We start from the raw sequence: 11,766 nt of genomic DNA, 5'->3' as shown, positions 1-11,766 counted from the left end.
AAAAAAAAAAAAAAAAAGTGGTATTGGAATGCATCTCTCTAATTACAACCTGTTTTCTTTCCTTGTGCCTGAGGGAGAGGCGTTAGGAAATCAGACCTGTTCTAGCCACTCAAATCTTGCTTCCTCTATTTCTCACTCTTGCCCCTTCCTTGTATGCCTAGAGGAATTGGGAATCTAGATGTATATACCAACAATTTTAAAGAATTTGTTGGTTTTTATACCCCTTCACCCCACTCCCAAAAAAGTGTTTCATTCATCTTGTTCTTCTGTCTTTTACCCTTTTTATCTATTGAAAATCCAGAACTTCAGCCACTTGGATAACCTGGAATGAGGCATTCATCAGCCCTGGGAAATAATGTGGTTTTCCAGGGCAAGGAAACCTGGATCCTCACTCTGGGAAGAATCCGATCTAGAAACTTAACAGTAGTGGCCCAGCACACCTGTTCTGCCTGAAGGCAATTGAACCAACTTTGATCTTTAACCCGAGCTCAAGATCCTAATCAAAAAGCCACAAGAGGCCGGGCCAGGTGGCTCACTCCTATAGTCCCAACACTCTGGGAGGCCAAGGCCAGTGGATCACTTGAGGTCAGGAGTTCAAGACTAGCCGGGCCAACGTGGTGAAACCCCCATCTCTACTAAAAATACAAAAAATACAGGTGGCAGTCACCTATAGTCCCAGCTACTCAGGAGGCCAAGGCAGGAGAATCACTTGAACCCGGGAGGTAGAGGTTGCAGTGAGCTGAGATCATGCCACTATACTCCAGCCTGGGCGACAGCGAGGCTCAGTCTCAAAATGTCCATTTCTTTTAGTACATCTATCTATACTACCTGGTTGCTCACATCCTAGATATAGACAACTCCAAAGAACTAGTGTCATTAGTTTATAAAGAACTTTTTGACCAGAAAGGCCAAATGTTGTTTAAGGTTAACTTTATGATAACAAAGGAATGTAACATTTATTGAACATCTACTTTATGGAGGTACTTTTGCTTAGTAGTTATGTGAATTATCTCATTCAACTCTTCAACCCAGTAAGGTGAATGTCTTGATATCCACATTTTACAAACGATAAAATTAGGAAAACGACAGCAAAGTTAAAGACTGATCAGGGTAGGTTGAATAGTTATCTATTGAACAGTTCCTCGGGAAACAATTCCTGAGAGATTGAGCTATTGAAATCTAGCTCTTATTTAATAGATCATATATTCCTCCTCTAGATTGGGATTCATTTGTTCAACAGATAATGGGAGTTCTTTACCTCAAGGAACTTAGAATTTAGCAGGAGAGATAAGATATGCCGGGTTTAATGCAATGTGAAATGTGATAAGTACCCTAAATAGAGCTGTGTGGATATAGATCCTGGAGGCCAGTGAGATCATGTCTACAAGGTGGGTTGATAAGAGTTGGGGTATTCTGGTCTGTGTATTTTATCATGAAAAGCATCCTATATAATACATTATTAAAATATTTTCTTATATTTGCGTAAGAAACATTGGAAAGATACAGAAGATACTGTCAGGATCGGGGCAGGACAGACCAGTTAGGGATGGACTTGATACCTCGCAGTCTATGCCTCTCTACTCCCAACAACCCCAGTTTTTTTTTTTATTTTGGAAAACTCCAAACCTATAGGAATATTGGAAAAAGGACAGTAAACACCCATATATCCTTTATCTAGTTTCACTAATGGTTAATATTGTAGCCACATTTGCTTTATCTCTTTCTATTTATATATACTTTTTAAATCTTTTGAGATTAAGTTGCAGACATCATGACATTTCGTCCCTGTGTACTTCAGCTTGTATTTCCCAGGAACAAGGACATTCTCCTCCGTAACCACAATAACATTACCACACCCAGGATGTTTAATATTGATATAATGCTGTTATCTAATACATAGTCCATATTTGAATGATCGTTGTCTTTTTATGGTTTAATTTTTGTACCATGATTAATAAAAAAATTATTTTAACAATGACATGCAATTTGCTATGCTTGGTACTATTCTAAGGGCTTTACAAATATTAACTCTTAATCCTCATAACAATAGGCCCTGTTCTGACCTATGTTACAGGTAAGGAAAGTGAGGCACAGACAGGTAAGCTGTCCAGAGGCACATAACTAGTAAGTGGTAGGACCAAGATTTGAACCTAGGCGAAGACTTTATGAATTCCATTTTGCCAGAGGGGGTCAAAGATTCCAGTGTGCTACTTGTACTAAGCTACAAGGTAGAAGGTGCCAGAACTGAGATTCAGAGCCAGTTTTTTTCAACCCCAGTACTTGAATTTCATGGTGACTTCATGGAGGTGGTCTTATAAAGCAATGATATTCAAACTTTCTTTTTTAGCAGCAAACTTTCTTTCTAAGCAAAACCTTAGGTTTGATATATCAACATATAAAAGTAGGGCTACTCCAGTTAATCAGAGGTAAGGGTTCCAGAATGCTACCTTCCCAGTATTGCTTCTAGTCTCACCTCCCATTACGCCACCTAAATGCATTAGGAAAATACTGCTTATTATGTCTCCTTTACAGTATACCTTAACATAGGTAAAGACTGAGATTCCTCCAGTTTATTATTATTAGTTTTTTTAATAAAAAACTAGATTTTGGGCCAGGCACGGTGGCTCACGCCTATAATCCCTGCACTTTGGGAGGCGGAGGTGGGTGGATCATGACGTCAGGTGTTTGAGACCAGCCTGACCAATACGGTGAAACCCCATCTCTACTAAAAATACAAAAATCGGCCAGTCACGGTGGCGCGCACCTGTAGTCCCAGCTACTTGGGAGGCTGAGGCAGAAGAATTGCTTGATTCTGGGAGTTGGAGGTTGCAGTGAGCCGAGATCGCCCCACTGCACTCCAGCCTGGGTGACAGAGCAAGATTCTGTCTCAAAAAAACAAAACAACAACAAAAAAACTAGATTGAATCGAGCATTTCTAAATTGCTTAGGAGACAGGACCTTTTCCTGCACATTGGAAAGATACAGAAGATACTCTCAGGATCGGGGCAGGACATACTTCATTCTTCTGAGTACATAGAAGTGGCTTTTTGCTTTTGAGTAGATGTACTCTTAATTAAACGTCAAGATCCAAAAGAATCAAAAAGGGTAGAATTGTAGCCACTGTAACTGGCTAGTAGAAGAATACATTTGGCCTGGGACCCTCTTGGCTCTACTCAAATCATTTGCAAGGTCATCCCTCTGTTCTTCCTAATTTTAAGATGAAATCAGTGGCTTTATTTTTTTTTTTCAATCTGTGATTTTGTTTTTAATTATCTTAAGTTTTATAATCATGCATAATTTTTAAATGTGTATATTTCCTCTACTTAATTCCTTTTAAGTTGGCAAAAGCACCATTTCCAATCACAAATACATAGCAGTTCTACAGTGTTATGTTTCTGAATGGCTGTTTAAAGACAATCCCAAATTATAACTTAGTCTGAATTAGATAGTAAAGAATTAATAAGTATCTGATCCTATAGAATACCTATAAAATGTGAGAAATGTTAAATCTTTATTTGATATTACACATAAACCCACTAAAATGCCTTTCAATAAGTAAAAGGAATCATTTTAGATACAGAGAATTCTAATTAGATTGGCTATTGTTAAGGCCAAAAATATAAAGTAGACATTGCTACCTTATATTCATCCCTTGCCTTTAAGAGGCAAATGAACATAAAACACTGGTGAATCTTGCTTGGTTCTCAGACAGTGAAGGAATTTCCCCAGTATTTAAATACATTCACATAACCAGTTATGTAAATCTAAATATAAAACCATTCTCCAATAGGTTTTAAGATGGCATTCATCATCTTTGTGAAAAATTGAACATTACTAATGAAGTCCAGTCATATATTTAGAAGGGGTAAACAGTGATAGAGAGCATTTACTAAATCGGAATTACTATTAAAATTCCAAAAGCCAAACATACTCGTCTAACCTCAAGTCAGTCTTAATTAAATCAGGACTGCCCAACAAAAATAATTCTGTCAGTCATTCATGATGTGGATTCTGGTTTTTGAGATCTGTTAAATTATGGTACATGTAAAAAAGTCATAAGGCTTCTGTTTTGTAATAATGGCAGTGTCCCATTATTACCCATTAGTAGTTTTTTTGAGATAAGCTATCAAGTCTACCCTTTTCTGCCTCTTCTTAATGTTGGCAAAGATCATTTTTGTTCCAGGAATGTACTTTTTGGCATTCTCCAAATACTCCATCAGTGTTCTTATTGGCATCTGTGTAAGAGAATCCAGTGGCCTGACCTGTCTTCCACCCAAAGAGACACGGAGATTAGGCCCAGTCTCGTGCTTGCCTCCCTTTTCCACAGTGTGACATTGGGCACGCTTCTGAACACAAATCTTCTTGCCTTTCTCAACATCACCCATATTTAATTCTCTTTTTCATCACTGACGCTATGAAGGTTCCTGCTCGGAAGCCAGACGTCCTGCCCTCTCAGTCAGACGCTTAAAAAAAAAAAAAGGCCTACAGAACAGTTTTCTGTGGAACATTAGTTTAGGAAATGAGGCTCTGTCATAGTGTTATTCAGTCACATGTACCTAGAAAGCTACAGTCTTACAAATACCAGCAGACTCCAGAGTATGCTAAACCAAGAGGAGAAGGCACCAGCTGATGGGAAGCAGTTCCTAACCATACCATATCTGTGTGCCTTTTTTGTTTCCACTTATAGATCACTATACTTTTGCTTAAAATTTTGGGGTTTTTTTTCTATTTTTTTCTTCTCCCTTTTTCCTTCTTCCTTATTCATCTTTGCCTCAGAACCCTGCTGACACTATTTTAGAAGCTGCTGACACTTCCCAGGAACCCACAGGTTCCTGAGGCCTCAGAAGACATACCTTTTTCATGTCTCATCAGGAGGACCACTGAGGGAAGTTGAGAACCATGAGCCACTAAAGTTGACATGGGCTGGGCGCAGTGGCTCACACCTGTAATCCCAGCACTTTGAGAGGCTGAAGCGAGTGGATCATTTGAGGCCAGGAATTTGAGATCAGCCTGGCCAACATGGTGAAACCCGGTCTTTACTAAAAACAATAATAATTAGCTGGGCATGGTGGCCCATGCCTGTAATCCCAGCTACTCCAGAGGCTGAGGCACGAGAATCACTTGAACCCAGGAGGTGGAGGTTGCATTGAGCCAAGATGGTGCCAGTGTACTCCAACCTGGGCAACAGAGCGAAATCCTGTCTCAGAGAAGAAGAGAAAAAGTAGACATAAATAGCACAGTGTATGTTATCACTTAGAGCTTTACATTTTAGTAAGCAAACTTGGGAGAAGGAATAGTAGGTCCTGGGTTTTCTCCCAGCCTCTTTAATGTTTAAAAGCAGGTTGCAAATGGAGATCATTCGGTAGAATTTGTTAGAGGAATGTAGATTTGGAGAGATTGAAAAATATTTGAATCTCTGTGAAGTAGTGATTGTATATCAGGAATGATAAAACACTTGGCAATAAGAACTTACCTTAACAAATGTGTAGCCTTTTTAAAAATTAAGCTGTTTTACTAAAATAAAACAGCTTAAATAAACAGTTTTTACTAAAATAAAACAGACCCTGTACCTGTGTATGTCAGGTACAGGGTCTTTGAGTTTTTAAGGCATTACTTTACATGCATGTCATTTCCAGTTTTGTTGATTTGTTTTTTGGTTTGGTTTGGTTTGGTTTGCTTGCTTTTTATATGTGGCCAAGCAGTGCATCCAGGAATGGGGCCTTGGCCCAAGCAGAGCTTCTTTGAAGGTACAGGCAGCCAGAGCAGCTCTGTCCCCTCCCCACATCCCATCTTGAAATATATCTTTATTCCAACAAGGAAAAATGTGATAGCATGTGGGTAGTCTAGGCAGTGAGTAAACATCAGATGTCCTCTTGTAGCAAATATCTATATGTTGTTATTATTTTCTATCTTAAATGTTCTTGAATGTTTATATTTCAGTAAACCTCTACCTCGTCACACACACACACGAATATATATATATGGCCAAAATTACGGAAATAAGACTATTTGCAGAGCTAAAAATTGAAACAAGTAATATATACACAATATTTAGAGTTGCAGAGAAGGCTCTTGTACCCATTCATTCCTTCCACTTAATATTTATTGTGTACTTCCTAATTGTTAAGCCCTGAACGCGAGGTGTACAGTTGTGAACAATAGGAAGTCCCTGCCATGTGGAATTTAGGTTTTAGAATATGGATAAGCAATTACAATGTTTTTGACAGTAAGGAGTACTGTGAAGACAGTAAAGAGCCTAGAAAAGGATGACAAATTGAGTAGAAGCAGCTGAACAGTAGTTACTAGGAAGTTGGAGAACTATGGGATTCAGTCCAGTTGGAATGATTGTTTCCTATTACTACTAAATATTTTGCACTTAGTTAGCGTAAGTGATGATAATGAATGAGCAGTCCTCTGATAGAGACTTTTGTATTTTCCACCATCACAGGTGTGGTTCCTCAGAGTGCGCCACCAGTGCCAACAGCCTCTTCCCGGTTCCATTTCCCACCTCTGGACACCCATTCTCCAACCAGTGATGTGCAGCCGGGACGGTTCTCTGCTAGCTCCCTAACTGCTTCTGGCCAGGAGTCCAGTAATGGTACTGATAGAAAGGCTGAGCTTTCAGAGCTGGAGGATGGCTCAGCTGCTGACTGGCGCCGGGGTGTGGATCCCATGTCCTCCAGGAATGCCATTGGTGGAGGAGGGATTGGCCATCAGAAACGCAAGCCTGACATAATGCTTCCTCTGTTTGCTAGGCCAGGGATGTACCCTGACCCCCACAGTCCCTTCGCTGTTTCTCCAATCCCTGGCCGCGGAGGTGTCCTTAATGTCCCCATTTCACCAGCCCTCTCCCTGACTCCCACCATCTTCTCCTATAGCCCATCACCAGGCCTGAGTCCTTTCACCAGCAGCAGCTGCTTCTCCTTCAACCCTGAGGAAATGAAACACTACCTTCATTCTCAAGCTTGTTCTGTGTTCAACTACCATCTGAGTCCTCGGACTTTTCCCCGTTACCCGGGGCTCATGGTTCCACCACTGCAGTGCCAGATGCATCCTGAGGAGTCAACTCAGTTCTCCATCAAGCTGCAGCCCCCACCAGTTGGGCGGAAGAACCGGGAGAGGGTTGAGAGCAGCGAGGAGTCAGCACCAGTCACCGTGCCCACCATGGCTTCTATTCCCCCAAGAATCAAGGTGGAACCTGCCTCTGAAAAGGATCCTGAGAGCCTCAGGCAGTCGGCACGAGGGAAGGAGGAGCACACTCAAGAAGAGGGCACTGTGCCAAGCCGGACCGTTGAGGAGGAAAAAGGCACCATCTTTGCCCGTCCTGCACCACCCATCTGGCCCTCTGTGCCCATTAGCACCCCAAGTGAAGAACCTCTGGAGGTGACTGAAGATGGTGAGGACAGGCCTGGCAAAGAGCCCAGTGCACCTGAGAAGAAAGAAGATGCCCTGATGCCCCCCAAGCTTCGGTTGAAGCGGCGCTGGAATGATGACCCTGAAGCCCGAGAGCTGAGCAAGAGTGGCAAGTTCCTCTGGAATGGGTCAGGACCCCAGAGCTTGGCAACAGCAGCAGCTGATGCTTAGAACTGGAAGTGGATTAGGAGCTGTTTATACTATAATCAAATACATACATGTATTTATGTAGCAAGAGTTCAGGGTAGGGGGGAGGGAGTTAAACCGGTTTGATCATTCTGGGGGCATAGACTTGCATTTTTATGTTTTGGGGATGGGATGGGGTTATCTTCTGTTGTAAATTAGGTGGGATATGAACACACTTATTTTCCTGGTGAGTAGGACACAGGGAGGGTATTGAACTCAAAGGAGAAGGAGCCTCTATTTCCTGTTGAGGCTTACACTTTCTGACAAGGAAACTCCCAAAAGGCCAAGATACTTTTTGGTCCCATGATAGTTCAGGTTCCAGACTTTTCTTTTCTATTGTATTTATATGTGGAAAGCCATTAATGAATTTATTTTGCTCCAAGAGATATACATAAAAGGGAAAAGGGCATGGTTGGGAGGTTGGGCAGTAAGACACCATTAATACTAAGTATTTTGCCTGAAATGCTTCTTTATATTATTTCAGGGGAGGAATAAGATAATCTCAGACTTACTGGGGTGGGGCTTGGGGAATGTTCAGATGTTACTCTTTTTCTTCTTCCCTTTTTTGTTTTTTTGGATTGGTGGTGTTTGGCATTTTTTTCTTTTCCTTTTTAAAGAAAATGTTTTCAGGAAACATGAACAAACATACTGCCAGTTATAGTGGGACTGGGAAGGCACAGGAGCTGGCAGCCTCTCAGCTGCATAGTTGAGACAGCAAGCCCTGCTGTGAGCTTCTCAGACTTTTCACCTACTTCACCTATTAAGAAGCCATGAGGAGTTGTAAACTCTTGTTCAGGGAAGAAAAGAGGGCAGGAGGAAGTAACCCAATGCCTTTAAAACAAAACAAATGAAAAAAAAATATTCATTTTTGCTTTTCTATTGTGGGTTTGGGGAGCCAAACCAAAGTGTGACTGTGAGCAGATTCACTGAGAGGCGTGACAACATTATTGAAGAGGTCTTTCCATTATGTCTGGTTCTCTTATTTTCTTAAGTCAAGCCTTAACTATGAACATACTTTAAGATGATACGGGTCTGTCACCATAAACCTGTAAAGGGCATGGACAGCTTTTCAGATAATCCAGGAATGTTGAGACATGGCTAAGTTTCTAGCTGATATTTAGTCATTCCCTCTTGATATTGTTGGGATGGGTAGCCAAAAGGCAGGCTTGTGGGAGTTAAGAGCCGATGATACCTGGAAACATGGAAGGTAGCTGGGGGTACAAGTGGATGTTTGTTGAGACTGAAGAAAGAGGTGGAAAGAAGATACAGAAGGCAACCAGATGCCAAACGGCCTGGCATGAATGAAAGAGTTGGCGTCTGTCCTGTTGTGGTGTTCCCATTCTTGCCATACCCATTTGCCCAGATCGTTCTGATTCTCATGTTCAATTGACTATCCCACATGAGACTCCAGTTTGTAGGCAGTGAGGAATTGTTTCTTCCCGGGAAATTCCCTTCCAACAACTTCAGAGGAATGGGAAAGTATTCATCTTACGTGAAGCAAAGGAGCCTGGACTAGGGGCAGAGAGAAAGAAGCAGCAGCTCACCTTCTATGTGTGTGCACGTGTGCCTATGTTGTGTACATCAGTACCTGACTGTGGCTCAGATCTGCGTAGCAGCAGGGAGAGAAGAAGTCACTCCATATCTGATGAGAGGAAGGGTGGCACAGGGATGGTGTCTACAATTAGAGACATTCCTGACTCCACCTTAGCCTAAGCAAACTATATACTGAGTAACATTTGAGGGTTGTCTTTTAATCGTGGGGGGTGTTTTTTCCTTTTTAGACTACATTGCTTAGACAAGAGAGGGAGGGACTCAGAAAAGGTTAGCTTGGTGAGGGAGATAGTAGATGGCCTGGGATGACTTGAGTCCATCATACTATTGTTTGGCAGGTGTCCTCCCCCTTGTTTGATTCAAATTCCATGGAGTGACCTGCCTTTCCCCAGGAACGGGAGTGAGAGAGTGGTCCCCAGCAACTCAGGCTGCACAGGGCTCCCCGTTCAGGCTGCCTTTGGTGGTTGTGCTTTTGTAAGTTTCTTTCTCTGCACTTCGACTTACCTCTGAATCAGAAAGCAAGCCCAGCAGGTGAATGAGGGATGTCTGCTTGGCATTGCCCAATCTAACCAGGGAGGCTGACTGGCCACCCACAGTCCGCTAGAGGGGAGAGCCAGCAGGTGTTGGTATGAACTCAGGAATAGAAACACGAGGCCTTTTTAAATAAGAGGGAGAAGAATCCATGATGCATACCTGTAACCCCCTAGAACCCAAGTGCCAGAATCAATTCCTAGATGCTGCTTCTGTTTGAACAAAACATCACTGCTTTTACACTTGAAAACAACACACTCGAAAATGTTCAACTCCATGAAAAATATTTTTTGGCTTTAAGAAATTGTTTGGTGTTTAACTGTTTCCTTTGATTGCCATTCCACCAGTAAATTGTTGGTTGATTTGCACTGCACACTGGGGTTGGGGTTGGTGGGGGAGGGTCCTCATACAGAGCCGAACTTGGGGTTGCTCAGGAAGTGAACCAGGGAATGTGGAGGTCATTGACATTGCCTGGGACAAAAGAGTGGGAGATAGTTTTTCTCCCCTCAGCCCACTCCTGGTAGCACCTGTCGCCAGCCTGGTACAAAGCCAGGCCTTTCTCTTCTGTGAGCATCTCATCACTGTCCAGCAGCAGGTGGAAAAAGGGGGGAAACAACCAGACCTATTTTTTCTCCCCCATTTTTTCCAAATTTTGCTGTGCCAAATGTTTAAAATTTTGCAAATATAAATCTATTGAAATTTCATTAATCAAGAGCTTCTTCGTGTAAAGTTTGCTTTTTTAGCTATAGAAAAAGAAAACAGTAAGTATCTCTTAAGGGCATCCAGCCTTGCTGAGCTCACCTTTTTTCCTGAAGAATGGGTAAGAGTGAAATATTTAATATAAACATTTCACCAAGTCCCTTCACCCTAATTTTGAAGCTGCATTAAACCCAACTCACTAACACAGGGATTGCACCCTAGTCCTATGTGGGCCAAGAAACTTTCAGAAGCATTAAAAAAATAGTTGAAATATATCACTTCTCACGAAGTGGGTAGAGTCAGTTGGCTGTTTGTCCCTTGTTTTTTATTTATTCCATAATTAATGTTTGTGCTTTTTGTTTGGTAAACAGTAATGGAACGTACATTTTTATTTTGTTTAGAAGACAGCTTTGATTCAGTCTTTCAAGAACTGTTCCATTCTTGGTTTCTTCTTAGGGGGAAAAAAGTTACCAGTTAATTTGTTTTGAGGTATTTAAGCATTCTTTGAGTTATAGAATTGTGATGCAGGGATTTGTGAATGAGACATTTACATGTGAACGGTGACTTCACTAGTTACCTGCTTAAGCAAAGTGTGTATATGTACATAAAATGTAAGTAATCTTAACTCCATTGTGCAGTGCCTTTTAGATGTTCCGCTTTCTATAAAGTCTTCAAATTTTTGCATATATATTATATATATGATGTAATGTTATAGAAATATATGTATAATATACATATTTTTTTCCAGGGGTATCTGATAGCTCTGTATTTTGTTATGGAAGTTGAAAGAAAAAAGTATTTTACCTCAGAAATTAAAGTTAAATAAAAAAATACTTTTAAGTAATGTTTGCTGAGAGTTGGTTTTGTTGTTCATCATACACTGTGCTGGGGTGGTCACGCCAGAGAATTTGCCAAGTCTGTCCTCGCTCACCCACCCTTATGCTTTTTTATTCCTATTGTACAGGTACCAACATAGTAAGGAAATAGGTTCTTAACAGTTCTGGAGATTTTCCATTTTCTTGAGTGAATGGCTGCTACCAGGTAAAACTAACTGAAGCCAGAGACCCAAGTTAGGTGGAAATCTCTATCTCAAGATTATTGTGAAGATTCTTTAAGAGTACATGTCAGAAGGCCGGGCGCGGTGGCTCAAGCCTGTAATCCCAGCACTTTGGGAGGCCGAGGCGGGCGGATCACGAGGTCAGGAGATCGAGACCATCCTGGCTAACACGGTGAAACCCCGTCTCTACTAAAAAAATACAAAAAACTAGCCGGGCGAGGCGGCGGGCGCCTGTAGTCCCAGCTACTCGGGAGGCTGAGGCAGGAGAATGGCGTAAACCCGGGAGGCGGAGTTTGCAGTGAGCTGAGATCTGGCCACTGCACTCCAGC

The 11,766-nt window shown here is 41.7% G+C and overlaps 1 protein-coding gene across 2 annotated transcripts in view; it reads left to right on the top strand.

Moving 5' to 3' along the window:
- The window catches only part of LOC108515567 (ETS translocation variant 3), a 17,406-nt gene extending 6,182 nt beyond the window's left edge, over positions 1-11,224 (top strand). For both annotated transcript variants that reach the window (XM_017852582.1, XM_017852583.1), the window contains exon 5: positions 6,449-11,224. In XM_017852582.1, coding sequence (XP_017708071.1) covers positions 6,449-7,584 — 1,136 coding nt within the window. In that variant the 3' untranslated portion in view covers positions 7,585-11,224. The remainder of the gene's footprint in view (positions 1-6,448) is intronic.
- Positions 11,225-11,766: the final 542 nt, after the last annotated feature.

The sequence above is a fragment of the Rhinopithecus bieti genome, unplaced genomic scaffold (assembly GCF_001698545.2).
Source record: "Rhinopithecus bieti isolate Rb0 unplaced genomic scaffold, ASM169854v2 scaffold_33937, whole genome shotgun sequence".
NCBI classification, from domain to species: Eukaryota; Metazoa; Chordata; class Mammalia; order Primates; family Cercopithecidae; genus Rhinopithecus; species Rhinopithecus bieti.
Note: the sequence above shows the minus strand (reverse complement) of the source record. Positions and strands in the feature narration are given on the sequence as shown.